General features: G+C 40.8%; 3 protein-coding genes across 4 annotated transcripts in view; 1 reads left to right on the top strand and 2 right to left on the bottom strand.

The window, feature by feature from the left end:
• LOC128747228 (connector enhancer of kinase suppressor of ras 3-like) overlaps positions 1 to 2,360 on the bottom strand; it is a 47,397-nt gene extending 45,037 nt beyond the window's left edge. The window contains exon 1 of the mRNA XM_053844952.1: positions 2,153 to 2,360. Within this exon, the coding sequence (XP_053700927.1) occupies positions 2,153 to 2,204 (52 nt within the window). The 5' untranslated portion in view covers positions 2,205 to 2,360. The remainder of the gene's footprint in view (positions 1 to 2,152) is intronic.
• A 1,698-nt stretch (positions 2,361 to 4,058) lies between these two features.
• Positions 4,059 to 10,349, bottom strand: qpct (glutaminyl-peptide cyclotransferase). Its single transcript, XM_053845123.1, has 7 exons — positions 10,151 to 10,349; positions 6,559 to 6,705; positions 6,213 to 6,494; positions 5,208 to 5,375; positions 4,666 to 4,765; positions 4,475 to 4,591; positions 4,059 to 4,384 (listed from the first exon to the last, which is right to left on the bottom strand). Exons 1-7 carry the CDS (start codon positions 10,292 to 10,294, stop codon positions 4,206 to 4,208), a joined length of 1,137 nt encoding a protein of 378 aa, XP_053701098.1. The 5' UTR covers positions 10,295 to 10,349; the 3' UTR covers positions 4,059 to 4,205.
• mocs3 (molybdenum cofactor synthesis 3) lies at positions 10,202 to 17,957 on the top strand. Of its 2 annotated transcripts, none has more exons than XM_053845122.1 (13): positions 10,202 to 10,876; positions 11,156 to 11,226; positions 11,300 to 11,392; positions 12,183 to 12,303; positions 12,755 to 12,829; positions 14,080 to 14,197; positions 14,263 to 14,371; positions 14,428 to 14,490; positions 15,445 to 15,608; positions 16,578 to 16,625; positions 17,014 to 17,110; positions 17,357 to 17,464; positions 17,772 to 17,957. In XM_053845122.1, exons 2-13 carry the CDS (start codon positions 11,181 to 11,183, stop codon positions 17,927 to 17,929), a joined length of 1,200 nt encoding a protein of 399 aa, XP_053701097.1. In that variant the 5' UTR covers positions 10,202 to 10,876; positions 11,156 to 11,180; the 3' UTR covers positions 17,930 to 17,957. The 2 variants fall into 2 exon arrangements, with proteins under 2 accessions (XP_053701097.1, XP_053701095.1); XM_053845120.1 differs by having other exon boundaries at positions 11,094 to 11,226.
• Positions 17,958 to 18,372: the final 415 nt, after the last annotated feature.

Below are 18,372 nucleotides of genomic sequence, written 5' to 3'. Positions count from 1 at the left end.
CGGACAACTAATCCTTCATCTATGCTCGGCCTGGCCAGGCGCTTTTCAGAGGACATGGGGACTCTAACCCCCCAAACACCCCTCACAACTGCAGACAGGGACAGGCATGCACACCTCATTCACAAGATGAATTAGTGCTTGAAGTTTGGGTTGCGTCCAAGAACACGGTTCCTTCTGTATATATGAGCAATGAATCCAAACAGTCACATGTGCTATTACATCTGCATGTTTCACTGCCAGAGCCCGGAATAAAGGCATTGTACATCCACTCATGCTTCACATACCAGCCCGTTTTCACACATGCCATACCAAAGCTGTGACGGGACTCAAAGACTCCGAAATATCTGACCGAATATGATTCATGGAACGTTTCACAAGAAACACTTTAAACAAAGAGTAACAGCAAAGATGCCAGCAATGCAAGCTACCTGTCAAATGATTGATGGTTTCTTCTGAAACTGGAGACACCGGTATAAAATGGGCAACTCTAATTTAAGACATTTTAAGTACTATTGACCCGATGAATAATACTTTTAGTTTTGAATACCTTTCTATTTCACTAAAGGTTTGTTTACCTTAAATACAAGTGTTTACAAAGGGCAAACAAGGGCTTCGAGCAACACTTGCAACAGACTACTGAGAGAAGACAAGTTAGTGCACATTTACCGGCCTACTTTGGTTTAAGAAGTCACTAGACTAAGAGTAAACAGCAGTTGTTGACAATGAGCTCATGGATGTGACAAGCACCCAGAGTTAAAATACTTAAATAAACCACATTGTTAAAAGCTACTTGGCCTAGAGTAAGAACAGCTGCAGACATGACTCAAAGTGATTATTTCTATATTTTGCCAACTAATTTGTCAGATATATTTTGTCTTTTCACTCCAAAACTCATCACTTCATATACAAATATCAGCGCAAAAATCACAAGCCCTGAATGTTTGTGTTGTTGTTCTGTGCTTCATATACAGCAGGGGTCACCAACCTATTAGCAACCGTAAGCTACTCCAAGGGCACTGTGTGACCCGCGGGGCTACTATCGCTGCACAACACACTTCTGGAATCACGAAATATAGTGGATGATAAATGAGAATCCTCTCAAATACTTGTCTCATTGCTGAGTTTCCACAATAATTACCATTGGTGTAAGAAAAAAGCATTGACAAAATCAAACTTAAGATGGTTATTTCATGACGATTATGACTGAATTTTAAGGCCCGGTGGTCTATTCCATGATCTCTGCAGGGTGCTGGTGGATGAATGTTGGAGACCAACAGCACGCCAACTTACGCATTACTTCTTCTCAGGTTGTTGCGCGATCATTACAATGCCACATACAGTTCTGGCATGTGTACTGCAATGTTTTCACTGATTTGCCCAGAAACGACACTTGGTGTTTTATGGAGCACGTTTTAAAAGCGACAGAGAAGAGATTGAACAGTAAAAGATGCGTTTTCCTGTTGACAAGGAATCAATGGATTAGTGTCGTGTCGTTGTGACGGGGCACGATTTATTTAGGCGACCTTATCAAAGCGTCTATCTGTGACTCCGAGAAGGGACATATATTCTGTGGAGCCTCTTATTTCCAGTATAAGACCCTTCTCTAAAATATACATTTTGAGTCGACAACTTGGTCGGCGTTTACATTTTTGGGATAGAGTCTGACCCAGCTGAGGTTCTTGAGAAATATGCAAGTCGGAATTTCGGATACAGAATCATGCAACAGTTAGAAATGTGTCTATTGTTTCGAATATGTCTTTTGTTAATAAAATACAGACATTCAAAACTAAATATCGCTATTTCTAATTCACACTCGTGCAATTCAGTTGGCTTCCCCGAAGCTGGTCGGAAATAAATATACGTCTTTTGTAATGCGTTTAAATGTGTTTACATACACATCCTCGTTAATATGAAGAGATAAAACAAGAGAGAAGTAACTTTTATTGCCTGGCTTGTTATCATCTGTGAGTTGGGAGGAAACGCAGTCCCATTGTTGAGTGTTATGTTGTCACACAGGAGCAGTTTCTACGAAACCGGCAACAGAAATAACTCAGCTGCTCGCTTAGTCCAAACTGAAACGTACGGAACATACACTTACACGTAAGCTAAACCTCTAAAATCACACATAACGACATCATTTTCACAAATATACCTCTCATCCAGTCAACGACTTGCTTCGGCGACCACTTCGTTATCGGCTCCATGTTGGTTTCGACTCAACGCCAGTCGCAAACACGCAGGAAAGGTGGCAATAAAGATGAGGGGGTCGCAAAAACTCCGCAGGTTCGTTGTCACATTCTACGCATCAGGTTGTTTCTGCTGAGGTCTTCTCTCATGACTGAGTGGAGCTCCTCCAGCACGGCCGTGTGTACTCGTGCTGCGTTCAAGTACTGACGGAGAAATCTTCAAACACCAACAGGCATGGATTGATCAATCACTCGTGAATATTTTCACGCACTATCTATTAATGCACACAAATGCATAGCAAAACTTTATTACAAGTCATTTAAAAGTATTATTTTTATTTTTAACCTCGGCTTGTGTGGCTCAATGGAAAAACCTTCTTGAGTTCATTGAACGCATCTTCCCTCACCAATTCTTTGTTGGCAATCATTTATTTACTTATTTATTTTAAATCATCCGTCCTTCATTTGCGTTTAGTTAATGTGCTTCACATTTTAAAAGTTAATTTCAGGTGCTTCAAGTGCTTCATTTTTCTGCTGAGCTGAAGCCTCTTCAAGATGAACCACGAGACAGTTTAACTGGAACGAAATCATACTGCTCACGAATTACTGATCATTTTAAAGTAGACTTGGGTATAAACTTTCAGTACGGATATTGAAGAGTGAAAATGAAATTTGAGTATTGTAGTGTTTATTTACTTTTGTTAGAAAGGTCATGAGCCCTATCATGAACTACTCTCTGCTGGCCTCTAGTGGAGCGACAGGTACTACACCCTTCTCAACCCTCTCTTGACCTGCGCCAGTCTTCAGTAGACATGGGCTCAAAGAAAGACTTCACTAGAAGTTAATATGAGGAGGTTTGCTCAGACATGAGCTGACGAAGCTCGAACATGTGACCTTCCCTCTGCTGGAATGATGATATACACTATAATCAGCAGTGGATTTTGGCTTTGCAAACCTTAAACTGATTTGATTTGCTTTGAAGCATAGAGGGCAAAACTGGAGGGCAATTTATCCTGCAACGTTTCCCGTTCAAACTTGCTTTTGCTACTGTTTGGATTTGATATTATATAGTTCTGTTGCCAGAATACAGAGTCTCGTGCCTCTCTGTCTGATATATATTATATTAATGTATGAAGAACAATCTGCAGATATCATGGTCTTGAGTCGATCTTAATTGAGTCATATAATACTCTACGTATTTTTGTCTAATTCTATCACGTTTTCAAAAATAAATAAAATTGTGAATTCAAATTTTAAACTACAGACTTAGAATCTGAGCCAAGGACTCATATTTCAAGCTTGCGAGCCATGTAAAATGATCCCAAGGCCTTCAGTTAGAAACCTGAAATCACACTTACATATATTACTTACAAATCCTGAGCTAATAATAATAGAATATTCCATTCAGTACCTTCAAATGAGAGATTTGGACAAACAAAACAATCAAAAAGTAGTGCCATCTTTGACTTCTTATCCTGGTCCAGTCCGTCTGTCCATTGGCTGTGTACTATAACAAGAGTTACATTTGGATCCAATGTCACGTAAACACAGTGCTGTAAATGATGTTGACCAGCGCAGGAAGTTATTCACATTCTGGCTGAGACAACAGGATGTGGATGCCTGAAGATGTGGCTTCAATATAAACAAATGGATCTGATGCCTGTAAATGTGGAGCTATGTAAACTTAAAAGTAGGTCTCGGATGTTTATGACAGGAAACAACACATGGCGGTAGTGGAGTCGCCACACATGCTCCCTCATTTCTTCCTCATATTGGTGGCGACTGTATTGATGAATTGTACCACAGGTTTTGTAAGTTTCCCATTCAGCTGGAAACAAATGATTCAATTGTGAGAGATGTAACTGTAACTAGAATTGGTTCTTCAAGAGTTTTATTGAGGTACACACTTCACATTTCTAAATCGACAACTTCTAATTTAAAAAGTACCAGGTCATATAAGACTTCACCAACGGCCAGTCGAGATTATACTGACTATGCAGTGTGCTGAAGACGGAGGTATCACGGGACGTTTGGAGGAACGGAAATGGCGGGTTTGGCATTGAGGTACTCCAGAACAAAGACTTGAAGAATCTTGTTGAGGTTGTCGATGGTGGAGATGTCCAGATTCTGTTCGTTGTCATCGAATGTGTGCCAGACAAACGGAAACGGCGAAGGGATGAGATGGACAACACGGACACCTGAGGAGCAGAAACATAAAATGAAAGAAGCAAGAGGGTTTGGTGTGCTGTTAGTAAATCTACTGAATGTAAAAGGGATGAAAGGAATACCTCTATTGAGGAACGGTACATGGTCATCTTCTACACGTCCCACTGGACGATCCGGCCAAAAATACTCAACTTCTTCGGGATGATTTTGAAGCTGGCCCAAAGCGTGAAGACGCTTCTCTAAGAAAAAAAAAAAACAATACATGAGAAAAGGGAACCAGAATAAGGTTTTAAAATGACTCATGAATGGTCACCTATGTTTTGCAGTTTGGAGAGCCATTGCACTGTGTTGGGGAATTGGTTTCCAAATCTGGGACTCGGGGCTCCTAAAAGGTCCAGCAACACAAAGAGATCCTGGGAAACAGATGCAGATTTAACAGATTAAAACCCACCAGTTTGCCTCGACAAGCCATGAAAGGCCACTTCAGTCCTGTTCATGTCCTTGTCATCCACAACCATGAACCTCAATGGTTGTCTTTCTGGAGACGTCTGAGTCGCAGCAAGAGTGAAAAGGAAGCTTTGGGCAGTCACTGCCATGACTCCAGGTTGCCGCAAAGGCCAGAAATGAGTATATACAGTATGAGGGACATCAGGAGCACATCATCACCCTCAATGTCTGTCAGTTGTTGTCATGATTATTAAGCCATGCTGTATAATGGTCATTCAAATGTTAGATGGTTTGTCAAGTATGGTATTTACAATGCATTACACAAGATTAAAATAAACATCAATGCAATTATTGTTGTGTCAGGGCAAACAGCTATTTGAATCAAGGAGAAGTTTGTCGTCAACACACTATACTGTGCAGTAGATTTGTGTCTGTGGCTCCAGGAGGATGTGGGGTGGTCTCCATCTTCTGTGCAAGGTGGCGAGATCCATACAGGGAGTCGGTGGCGCTCCACTGCACCAGAGCTTCCTCTCCATCAAAGAAGATGAGCTGCAGAGTCAAGTTAGGGTTGGAGGTCTGTAAAGGAGCACAAAGGAGACGTTTCATAAGATCTGCTTCCCTCTAGCGGGCAGTTTTAGTACTTGTTTGGATCCACTGAACAAATCCACGATGAGCTTTTTGATGGGCAGCTGAGTCAGGACTACAAGTCGCCCACCAATCATAGAGTTGTCGAGCCAGTGATTCTTCATGCCGAGACATATGTAGAATATATTAGTATTTATATCATTTCAGAATGGCCCTCACAAAATAGTTGATTTGTGCATGTAATTCATATTCTCCTTAAAAATACTCACATTTATCTCACACTAATATTTTATGAATTTGCTTTCACATCTAAGTAAATAGCATTGTTATAATTTGAATAAAATGCTTTAGAATTGTACTACTTATTTCAGCTTATCAGCTTAAGAAAACTGATATTTTCTAAAATCAAACAGGCTACTTTTTCATATACACTACACTACATCTTATTGCACGATACTTAGCTTTAAACAAAATATTTATTTAATTTATTTTCAATAATAAGTTATTTTTTCACTTTGTTTTAGTAGTATTATACATTTAAATAAGATAATATACACAGATCCCCCATTTTTATATCTATTTTTTATTATATTAGCATACTGAATCATACTGTACTTCATACTTGCTCCTATCCAGAGTTCTTATACGTCATTGACCTCGTAACGTTAGCTCTCTTTTGACTTATTGATTCTCTGATAACTACGTCCAGTCATGTCTGCCCATCTGCAAATGATTCACCAGGTTCTTTGAAGCGCAGAGATTCACAACATCAGACAGAATATATCAATGAGGTCATATTTCACGTGAACAAACAGACAGACCCTTTACCTTCTGAGCTTTCAGATCCTGGTCCAGGGCCCGGGCCAGCTCAAGCATCATAGCGCAGGGGACTGCAGAGTCGGTGGCACCCTGGAACTCCCTGCGGTGCCACTGTGGGGAGTAGAACTTGGAGTCATAGTGGCATGCCAGGACAAGACGGCGCCGGGCTGACGGGTTCAGTGTGGCGATGAGATTGGTGAAGGGCAGGGGGCCGTATGGGGTATTGGACCTGAACCGGTCCTCTGTGACCTCCCAGCCAGCACCAAGTGAGCTGAGGGTGGATTTGATGTGCTGGAGAAACAAAGAACAGTCAAACCTATGAAGTGACCTTTTGCTCGTATATTCATGGACTCACCGCTTGCACTGCTGTGCTGCCAGCTGATCCTGGATACCTGGTTACCAGCAAGGGCCTTAGATCTCTCAACCACATCTGCTGCACGTTCGTGTGTGTCAGCGCCACCTGAGTCTCAGTCGGGGAGAGTGTGATCGCTTGGTGATGCAGCTGAGGTGACAAGAAGTGAGAGCTCAGAATGGAGGAGCAACAAAACAGACACGTCTGAATGACTCTGCAGGTCTAACATGTGTTAGCTGGAGTCCCAAACACAGTGTCGTCGTTCCAAAAGACATGAAAACACCTACTAAAACACACTCTCAACAGAGCTGCACGCACTTTCCATCATGCGGTGACCAAATAGTTTTTCACAGTCCAGGAGAGAATCCTGTTGGAAGCCATTTTTCCACAGATGAACAGGTGAGTTGTTTACTCACTGTGTGAGAGTTGTGTTTACGCTTGAGCATGGCACTTACAAACGCACCCCGCTCTGCTGCCCAATCAGACAACAGTGTTCTAGAACCAGGCTACAGGAGGATCTGAAAATCTTTGTTGTTGTCCATGCCCGGCCCAGAATGATGAATGATCAAGCTAGGGTGCACCACTGGCAGAATTGGGGCCATGGAAAAGGGCGGTTAGACATCCACTCACTCACACATACTGACAGCTAAGAGTCATGTCAGTTTTTGGGCAGTGTGGTGAACTTGGAGTACCTGGAGGAAACCCACACAAGTACACAATGCAAGCACAACTCACACTGGACTGGTATGAATGCCAACAGATATGATTTGCTTAAATAGCTAGAGAATGGAAGCCCACTTGGATGCCAGAAGTAAGTGCCAGAAGGCATGGAAGCAGATGATCTCAGGCTCTTAAATGAGAAACTAGGAATCGACTTAGTTATCGACTCAGCACAGCCGAATGGGTGACAGGGAACAAGACCGTGGGCCATTCTTGTGAAATTCCAGCAGGAAATGAGGAAATTCAAGGTAAGAAAGGCAAGAAGAACTGAGAGTTGAGTTCCAAAATGGTAAGGTGGAAATTTACCGCAACCCAGAAGCAGTTGGTCATGCACACTGGCAGATTACCAACGGAGGATGAGCAAACATGAGGAGGAATGACTGAGAGTTACACCATCAGAAACTTTCTGAAGATGACAAGTGATGGACAAAGAAGTGTAAGGACACAGTCAAAAAGACAATCATGGTCTTCATACACAAAATATAATGACAGTGTGGGAAAAGAAAATATATGTCAAAGGGCCAGCAATTATAAGATAGTTGTTGCATGTTTGATATGGGATTGAAATAAACTTCTTCTTTTTAAACTAGTTCATTTAACATCTCAAAGTCCAAGCAGCAGTGACCCTCTGTTGCCTTGGAGACTGAGAGCTGATGGGGATACTCAGAACAACCAGAGGCTTCACTTGTTGGTGCGTCACTGAACGTCGAAATGACTCCTCTAAGAGGTGAGCGATTAGCTGTACAGCCATCTGGCAAACACATGGAGTAAAGTTGATCTGCACAGAAAACAGCCAAAAAGACCCACTTGTTGACCTCGGCTCAGCTATGAAGATAACTGTAAGCAGGACCTTGGAAGGAACCAAACCAGGCTGGTGTTGCTCTCATCACCCAACACAGCGACACCATGAGGACGCAGAGAAAGCAGAAAAATCTGGATACAACTTCAGCTCCTTCTCTGGTGACATCTGTGGCCTCACCAGTCTCATATTAACAGGCAATCTGCTAAATCCTGACCTCAAAGCACTAAGACCATCTGAGACTGTGATGTTTGGGACGCGATTATGTGTGAGCCTACAGGGAACATTTCCCTTTGTTCATTTTCTGGTTCTTAGTGTGACTGTGCCAAGACCAGGACATACAGATACCAAGAACCGTGATGGGGGTGAAACAAAGACCAAGACACACACCAAACTGAATACAGAAAAAACTACTTCTTTGCTCCAGTAATAGCATTTCAGTTGTTCATTTATTTTGGAAAAATGACTACCATTTCCTTTAGGTGTATAAGAAAATAATACGCTCCATACGCTCAAATATCACGATACTTGCTTCCGCAATATTATATCAATATATTTGCTGAAATATCACAATACTTGATTGCGTGATATAGTCTTGATATTTGAGGTTTACTAGATTGATATTTACAACCTAGATACTTGGATATGTTGCTGCATTTGTGACATGTTTAATACTGACATTTTGTTTTTGTACACTGGAGTTATGTTTCTCGTTTTTTGAGATTCATTCCTCTGTTGGGCTGCGAAATCTAACTAAGTCTAACTGGACTGGCGTCATAACGATAAATTCAATTTCATGCAGATAATATTGTATTACATTATGTTTTATTGCCTTTAAAATTATGGTTCTTATTACAGTATATTGCAGAACTTACACTATCGCAATGTGTCATATCACCACTCCTGTATCGTGATATGTATTGTATCGCAAGATACGCCCGATACACAGCCCTACTTTCTTTTGCAGTAACAAATAAATGTGTGTGTCTCTATGATTCAGAGCTATGTAACTGTGAAACATGTGACCAAGAGACGTGGTGGGATGTGCTAAGCATGATCCATGATGCCAGCACGTTTAGTGATACCAAACTGTTTTCTTTGCCAAGTAAAGCCTGCCATCCATCTGAATAGACACGGTAATTATTGTTCTACCTCGTAGTTCATCGCCAAATATCAGTGCTATTAACTTATTCTGATCAGCCACAAATAGGAAAATAGTTGACCGTCTTGGATTGGTGCTTGAGAAAATATTTGACACACTCGCACGGACAATTGGACCCCATGAAACCTAAGATATTGTTTCCTGTGCAGGTGGTCATGAGTACCCCGAATCACCTTACCAAAAGAAAAATGTGTCTACAGTGACTATTTTTAGTGACAATATGTGGTCGATATAACGTAATTTCTTTGACAAGTTGGCATCGAAAATGTTGCTAATATCAGGTGGAATAGTGGCCTGGCATGAGTGTTGCGTCGCTGCCAGTGTCAGCGGTTAACACCTGAAGTGTCTGGTGGTGAAAGCTGTCGTCTCAGTGACAAGAGTTGGGGTGAAGGAAGTATACAGCTCACTGTGAAGCAGAATATTCACCCAAGCTACACCAAATGTTCATCGGAAAGGAGTCATCATCTGTTTCACAACAACGGAAAACCATGTCTTAAGAGTGCTGACTTGCGAAACTTGATGACAGATGCTCACCCATAATTACACTGTGAAGCACGCATAATTACATGGTAATACACTGAATACGATCTTGTCCAGAAGGGGGACTCACTAGATGTTTTCGACAAATAGGGGTTCACTTAATTCTGTAAGACCAAAGACCAGCAATTGGTGGATCAATGACGATGACCGTGCTGCCATAGCAACTAGACAAAGAGAAGATGAGCCCCGAGAGCCCGGGTGAGGATGTCTTGAAGTGTTACACAACAATATATGGTGGACACCGTGTTTGACATTGCGTTGGCTCACCGAAGAAGGAATTCATACAGTTTCAATTTAGGTTGTTAAATAACTCTAAAGTCCTGGACTGGATGTACTGATGCGGTCAAGGCATATTTATTTTAGATTTGCTCTACCTTTTCTTGTGTCCAGGGAATTCCATTGCTGCACTGGAAACACGTCAGCAGGACGGTCAAAAGGAGTCGCATTATGAAGGAGCCGGGATCTGCGATTGTTGTTGGCCGCATTCTCGATTCCCTTCTGCGAAAGCTGCAGATCATGTGAAAGGCAGGAGGGAGGACCGACGGCGGTGTGCAACACACGCACACACACAGCGCGTTGTTTGTGTCTGTGTGTGTGGCGGCTTGTAGCCTGGAGCCACGGTGTCTGACACGCTAAATGGATCGATAGTTCAGCCGTGATTGAATTATTGTCAACACACTTACACATGCCGGCGCATCCCAAGTAATGAATTAGAATGAGTTATTATGTAAATGCCGATGTGTAAACTTTTTTAAATCCATGGGAGAAAACTGTAGAGCTAAATACCCGGTTCATTTCCGAATTGACCGTATTTAAGAAAAAAATACAGGACAATGCAAAACAAACTAGGTAGCAAAACTGTGACGTCAGGCACCACATGGGTGATCATGTGACAAAACGCGGAAGTTTAAACAGCGGCTGCATGTGACAACAAGAAAACAAACACGAGCTATACAAACCCTTTAATGCGTACTTTTAATTAACTTATTTAAAAAACACAAGCCGGAATGGCCGAAGAGGTGCTGTCGCTCAAAGCAAAACTCAATGAAAGGGAGAGAGAGATCGCTACTTTGAAAGCTAAATTATCTGCACTGGAGAAGGTACGTTTCAAGAAATTGATATTTTTCTAAATTAATGTGAAACTATTGTAACATTAAAATTACCGGGAAAACAGACGAGTGTGTGGCACGACTGTAGGAATGCATTTTTGCCCATAACTTTAATGGTCAAAAATGATACTGGTCTTGCTCTAACAATACCACATATGTCGTACAATTTGATCCATTAATGTACAGTCCCCTGCAAAAAATGATACAGGGCCAAGCGTTCACACTGGAGCTGCATGACCAAGTGACCCCACTGACCCCGCTTGTATCCAGGACAGCGCTGACAAATGAAGAGATCATGCGCTACAGCAGACAGCTGCTTCTGCCGCAGATAGGAGTACAAGGTGCCCATCATTTTGACAGAAGTTAATGGGAAAATACGTACAATGTGATCCACATGGTTCTGGTTGTCTGCAGGTCAACTGAATTTATCCCAAACCTCAGTGCTGGTGGTGGGGTGTGGAGGACTGGGCTGTCCTCTGGCGCAGTATCTGGCTGCTGCTGGCATAGGTAATCATTTCTGTGAATGTAACCCATATCAAGGAATGATTTTTCCATTAACTGTTTTGTTAAAAAAAATCTGTAACAACTGTATTGTTATTATTGCTATTATTACTATGAATATTATTGTTATTATTATTAGCAGATCAGATATCATGTCCGTGATGTCTCTAAATCTCTAAATCCATGATGAAATAATGGCATCTCATTTAATTCATGTGTTTAGTTCAAAGGTTCTGGTCAAACTTGGTTGTCTAATAAGTCACTGTTAGACTAGGAACAAGCAAGACCATATTAGACTTGGTAAAGTCTGAATTGCCGTTATTAACTAATACATTCCAAATAGACTTAGCTAACTAGGAAGTTTGAAACCAGGTGGTCTGAGGTTGACTTGGGTGAACTATAAAAGTTTCATGTTGACTATACATAAACAGAACGTAAAAGTAAACAGAGTAAGTCATAAGATAGATATATTAAAAAAGGAAGTCACCAAGTCTGAAATGGACCTAGGGAGCCCTCTTTACAGAAGACTTGGTACAGTGGTTTACAGTATTCAGGAACTGAACGTGTAAACCACATTTTTCTCTTTTCATTCTTTACATTTAGATTAATTTGTCTTTTAGTGTGTTTCTGTCGCTTTTTGAAAATATGATTATATTTATACTTATGCTCAATAGTTTTTAGTGTGAAGCAAGATGTGGTGTGTATGATCATTCACTCATTCGATCATCAGTGTGTTTAAGTTATCTACAAAGATGGAGCGTTTTTCTGGCTGATATAGTTTGTCAACCTCTTCTAGGACGTCTGGGCTTGCTGGATTACGACGAGGTGGAACTCAGTAACCTTCATCGACAGGTTCTTCATGGGGAGGAGAGTCAGGGCCAGGCAAAGGCTCTGTCTGCTGCCCACTCTGTCAAAAGGTTCCATTTCTGCACTAACACATAAACATCATCACACACTAGCAACATTGACTCTGCCGTGTTTATTGAAAGAAGCTATTACTGACGTTATTATTAGCCTGTGTTATGTAAGAGCCGTGTAATGATGTCTGACCGCTAGCTAAATTTGGTTGTTTTTTTCTGTCTACAAATATAGTGTAAACACATTTCAATGGCTGCTCTGTTAGCGATCATGTTGTGTAACCACAAGAGGGCGTCATTTCACTTGACAAACAACCCCGTTTGTTTTCCAACTTCGCAGCTTACACAAGAGTTCTAATTATTAATTATTCATTTGTGGGTTATCAGTGTGAAAGCGAGCTTGAGATGGCGAGATAAATAAAAGTGGTGTGTCACATTTACCCACAGGAACAGCCATGATCAGCCGCTGTTTGTGCTTGAATATGATTTGATATGAAGTTGTAATTCTCAGATTGAACTCAGAAGTGGAGTGCATTCCTTACCACCTGCAGCTGTCCCCCGAGAACGCCCTGCAGCTCATTCAACAGTATCCTTCCATAAGAATGCAACACACCGCTCTGAAGGCTGTCTGAAGGAAGAATACATTTTCAATCTCTGCCAGCACAATTTAACACAGCACTACTACAACTAACCACTACTAGTATAACCACCAGCAACATGACAGTGAACACACTTTGAACAGTAGATAGCCACATCTACTTCTAACAACACTGCTGCTACCACTGTTACTATTGCCTTTGACAACTACCACCTAGTCTTTGTCTACTATTGTTATTGGCAGCAGTTCTACTGCAACTTTTGCTACTGCTATACACTAGTAGGACCACTGCAGCCTCTTTCCCTCTCCTAACACAGGTACTGGCATTATTCTGACTGCTGCTACTGCAACTACTACCAGTACTATGACCACTTACATTTCTATGACCAAATGAAAAACTTGAATTACCTGCAGAATCTCTGCCACATACCAGTTTTACTTAGAATAAATAAGTCTAGTACCACCATCATTTTAGCTGGTAATACAACAATTGCTAAATGTACTTACACTGCTAGTACTGCCACTGGTATTTTTGCCCCTTTTTCTGTTATTGCATGTCATCTGTTTTTAAGAGTAGCTTCACAAAAAAAATAACATTTTAAATGCTTGAACTTACCGAGTTTTATATAGCTAAGGTTCAAAATATCACTCAAAACACTTTCTGTTGGACTACAAAAATGGCTGTTTTTGTTTCAACTGATCAAAGATAGCATCTAGAGCATCTTAAACGAACACTTTAGTTAATAAAAACAAACCTGACAATTGTCCTCGTGTTATTTCACATTCAAGTGTATGTGACATTACATCTTGTGAACACTGTTGACATCTCTGGAGAAGCATAACAGGGCCACTTTACTACAACCTCTACTGTTAGTACCATTTCAATTGCAATTCCATCTGCTTCTATACTTTATTCTACCAATGTACTGTACTTACCTTTTATTTCACCACTGCCATCACTTCCTACCTTGACTAATACCTGTGTCATGTCATGTCCAATCCTACAATGCCAACACCACTGCCTGTCTCACCACGACTTTTGCTGTGACAACAACAAAAGCTTTTATATACTTCCACGACAGTTACTTTAAATATGACTGCTACTAAAAAATTACTATGAGTAGGAGTACTGCTACTACTTCCACCATCATGGTAGCAACATCTGACGGGCAGCCAGGGTTTCTTCCAGTGAAGAATAAGAGCTCTTCCTTCCTTGTTTCTTTGACTCGTACCCTCATATACGACATAGTTGCGGATTGTTCGGACAACGCTCCCACCCGTTACCTGGTCAGTGATGCGTGTGTGCTCAGTGGCAAGCCTCTGGTTTCAGCCAGCGCTCTCAGAATGGAAGGACAGGTTGGTGTCCGTCTCCCCCCTCACCCACCACACTTCTCCACACTATTAATTCCTGATGTGTGTAGCTGACAGTGTACAACTACTGTGGCGGCCCCTGCTACAGATGCCTGTACCCCGTCCCTCCACCCCCAGAAACTGTCACCAACTGTTCAGACGGAGGAGTGTTAGGAGTTGGTAAGTTGTACTGGCAGTCTGTGCGCTTTGTCCGACTGATCCTCTTCCTCATCTAGTTCCAGGGATAATGGGCTGCCTGCAGGCTCTCGAGGTCCTGAAGATTGCATCAGGAAAAGTCTGTATCCTATTATCTTTAATTTGTAAGACATTAAATCTTCTGCTGCAGCACATTGGATTGTACAGGATATAGATTTCACTTGCAATACTGCCCATATATCTCACTCCTCAAAAACATTTTCAGCTCTGAAGGGCTTCAAAGTAATCACTTCATTTGAACTAAAATTGAATTCTTCTTGCAACAGGTCATTTTGTAACTTATTTTTTTTGTTTTTTTAGCTTTAAGTTATTTTTCATTTTACAGATTAGAACCCTCTTTCAACTTTTAAAAACTCGTTTCAGTTGGACGTCATGATTAAATAAACAGCGAGAACCCATAACTTCTTCAATATGAAATGAGTTGGAACATTTAAACATGAAGAATATTACAAAGTAGCATATTCAAATATTTTCTAGGGCATAATTTTGCATAATAAAAATATGTGACTTTTAACATTATTTTCATTTCAACATTATTTTAAATATGTGAGAGATTCAAAAGAGCGGAGAACAATTAATTAATGTGTGGGCAAAGAAAAACAATTAAATAAATGTTAGTATAAGATATACATGTTTCTAAATATATTTTATTTGAAAATATTCTCTATTTATAATGTATTTGTCTGGGAAAACTAAACATTTCAATCATTGGAGCTAAAATTGAATGGTGCTATGTTGAAAAAAAAAACTGTTCCAAGTTAAATATTCAGTTAATGGAAGGAATTAAATACTATTCAGGAAATTTGAAACTTCATGCCAATAATTCCTTGCAAGGACTGGATATATTGAGTTGAAGTGTCACACTTTGGCACCACTTATGTTCAAAGATGAAGTAGGCCAAAACCGATCAAGTGATCATCAACAAAATAGTTGCTAAACATTTACACAAACGCCCCCCCAACAGATGACGACGGGTTCAAGCTGCACGCTGGTGTCACTTTTCACATAGATGTGTTTTGCTTGACCAGACGTGTCAGCTTCCTGTGCCCAGCACCTTTTGATGTTCGACGGCCAAGATGCCAAATTCAGGTCCATCAAGCTGCGGCCCAAGAAGAGCGGGTGTGCGGTGTGCGGAGAGAACCCAAGTGTGACCCGGCTGGTGGACTATGAAGCCTTCTGTGGGGCTGGTGCTACTGACAAGGTAGGTCCATCGCGAGAACAGCTGAATTGTGTTTGTGACGACTAATTTCACCCCACAAAAGTTAGACAATAGAAACCATTTTCTGTGTTGTCTATCTATATGTGTTCTGTGATGGACTGGCGACCTTTCTAGGTTGGTACCCGCCACTCCACCCCAGTAGCTGGGACACACCCCTACTCACTGTAACCTTAATAATAAGTAGAGGAAAACAAAACATTCTATCGCCATCACAATTTTTTTGAGGCTCCTGACTCTTTTATTTTAAATAAAATAAATAAAAATATCTAAATAATTATTTAGCTATAATTATATTTTCATGAAAATACTTGGCTTTAACCTGCAATTAGAAAGAAAGGAAAAAATAGAAAATCATTGTTCAACTTTAATTGTCCAGATAAATAAATTACACATCATTTTATAGCGAGAATTTATTGGTAATTTAAATAGACATGCATAGTTCATATTAACATTGTGAGGTTTAATTTTAAAGCCTTGGTTAAATGTAATTAGCTTCTGCCACTAGGTGTCCGATTGGTCTCATTGCATTGAATATTTGAACACCAATTATATCGATATAGAAGTGTGCAGGGCAGTAAAAAAACAAACAAAAAAATCGCATCACAATGCAGGTTTAAATGAAAGCTTGGCAGAGATGTGCACTGTCTCAGTGCCTTTCTAGCTTTGTTTTTGTGACATTGAAGAATAAGCACAACTAAATTGTGAGTTCAATAGCAATGTCTAGTAACTGAGTATTAACATGTTATATTAAGTACTTATTTTGTAAACAAAGTAAAAAGGGGAAAAAAGTTTACTTAAAATTCAAATTTTTGTACACAATAAAACTCAATAAATGCATTTTTTTAAGATGTCATGCTGAAATTTAATTTAGAATTCAATTAAAATATTGCAGCCGGAAGAGCTGTGGTTTTGATTTCAATTGAAAAAGCAATCTCATTTTCTCTCCCTCAGTGCCGCAGGCTGCAGCTCCTCTCCAAAGATCAGCGAATCACAGTGCAGGTAGTGAAGCAGCCCTTTGTCACAAGTCTCTCTACACACTGCTGTTTTCGTTCCAAGTTTTCAGCCACGTTCGTCAGCAGATTGCAGGCCCAGCCCAAGTCCTACAGGAAATCTGTGCAACGTTTGTGTGGGAAAGAATAACACGATTCTTGTGGCTGTGAAAGGAGTGCGTCAAATATGTTTATATTCTTACAGAACTGGCGGTTTTAGAATCGCTGAGTCATTAGCACCGAGATGGCTGCCACGATTAATGCGACTAATCAAGATTATGTTCAGGGCTCCACTTTTGCTTCCTGTGATTTCAGTGAAACGCTCTGGCTCTGAAGTTTGAAGTTTGCTCTCACCAATTTGCATTGAAGCTAAAGGTGTTTTCTTATTATGATTCCAGGAATACAAATCCGTATTGGACAAAGAAGAGCCGCACATCCTGTTGGACGTACGCCCCCCGATGGAGGTGGATATATGCCACTTGCCCATCTCTCTCAGTATCCTTCTGCTCAAGAGATGCCTTTAAATGTGTTTTATTTTTGTCTAATTTATCTAGAGGGATTTGGTTTATCACTATTTACTAAACACGAGTCTACAACTGGCTTCAAAGGAGATTTGAACAGGCGCAACCAACGTACGATTGGACTGTACCAACGTCACCTTTGCAATAGTTACGCCAAGAATCAACCTATATATGTTGAATAGAAAATACTTCCAGACCGTTCTCCTTATGTTCTCACCAGACATCCCTCTATCAAGTCTCGAAGACAGGAAGAGCGATCATGTCCGATTACTCCAGGAGGAAATCACCCGGGTGAAAGAGCGGATGGCAAGTGACCGGCAGCCTTCAGGTACAATGCCATAGCACCATTTCAGCGAGCGCACACCATTTGGAAAGGTGGCCCTGCATATTCATGATGTGCCGTGTCGACTCATACCACTGTGCCGCAGGCTTGCTTTAGATGGGTTGTATTTGGGTTGCTAGGAAACCCTTTTCCAAGACAATTACCTGACCAGCTGTCTCTGCGTGAAAGAAATTCATATTAAAAATGCTATTTTTGTGGGTTGATGTTTGTGAATCATCGGCTAAATTTAACCTTCTGATAATGAACGCCAGTTTATGCTCGTGTTTTATTCCTGTCCTTCCGTCACTTCAAGTTTATGTGATCTGCAAGATGGGCAACGACTCCCAGAAGGCAGTGCAGGTTCTGGAGAACATGATGGGACTGGAAGTGGACCATGTGACGGCGAAAGACATCTGTGGAGGTCTCATGGCCTGGGCGCAGAAGATAGATCCGACATTCCCACAGTACTGAAGTATCACTTTATTTACGAAATAAAATGTTTGAGTCAAATGTCTTTGTTTCATAATTATCTCAATAACTCAAAGTGATGTTTTGATCAGAAGTGTGTGTGTGAACATTACATGATTCTTAAATGATTTTAGGTAGAATGTTAAACTGTTCACACTTGTTTCAGGTCTCCTTAACATTGCTGTGGCAACGGGCTTTCAGATATGTCCAGATCCTGCTAAGGCTAATACACTGAGATGGCAATGAACTAATTCTTAATTCTTTTTTCAGTTCTGCAGGTTAGAACATAACTGCATAGACGAGGAAATAACTCGCAGCAAACAGTACCATTTAAAAGTGAAAACAATATGTCACAGATGCGTATGTTACAGATCGACGACTAAAATAATGATATTTCTTATTGTGAGAGTCGACCATTCTGTATTGCCTAGTAAGTAAGTTATGCT

Source organism: Synchiropus splendidus, chromosome 16 (genome assembly GCF_027744825.2).
Source record: "Synchiropus splendidus isolate RoL2022-P1 chromosome 16, RoL_Sspl_1.0, whole genome shotgun sequence".
NCBI lineage: Eukaryota > Metazoa > Chordata > Actinopteri > Syngnathiformes > Callionymidae > Synchiropus > Synchiropus splendidus.
Note: the sequence above shows the minus strand (reverse complement) of the source record. Positions and strands in the feature narration are given on the sequence as shown.

Coding starts and splice junctions, on each gene's coding strand:
- mocs3 (XM_053845120.1), top strand. CDS start 10,784: ATGGCCGAAGAGGTGCTGTCGCTCAAAGCAAAACTCAATGAAAGGGAG. Junction 12,830..14,079: donor GCCCTGCAGCTCATTCAACA/GTATCCTTCCAT, acceptor TCGTACCCTCAT/ATACGACATAGTTGCGGATT. Junction 17,111..17,356: donor CCACTTGCCCATCTCTCTCA/GTATCCTTCTGC, acceptor TGTTCTCACCAG/ACATCCCTCTATCAAGTCTC.
- qpct (XM_053845123.1), bottom strand. CDS start 10,294: ATGATCTGCAGCTTTCGCAGAAGGGAATCGAGAATGCGGCCAACAACA. Junction 6,495..6,558: donor GCAGCACAGCAGTGCAAGCG/GTGAGTCCATGA, acceptor TTGTTTCTCCAG/CACATCAAATCCACCCTCAG. Junction 4,592..4,665: donor CTCCAAACTGCAAAACATAG/GTGACCATTCAT, acceptor TTTTTTTCTTAG/AGAAGCGTCTTCACGCTTTG.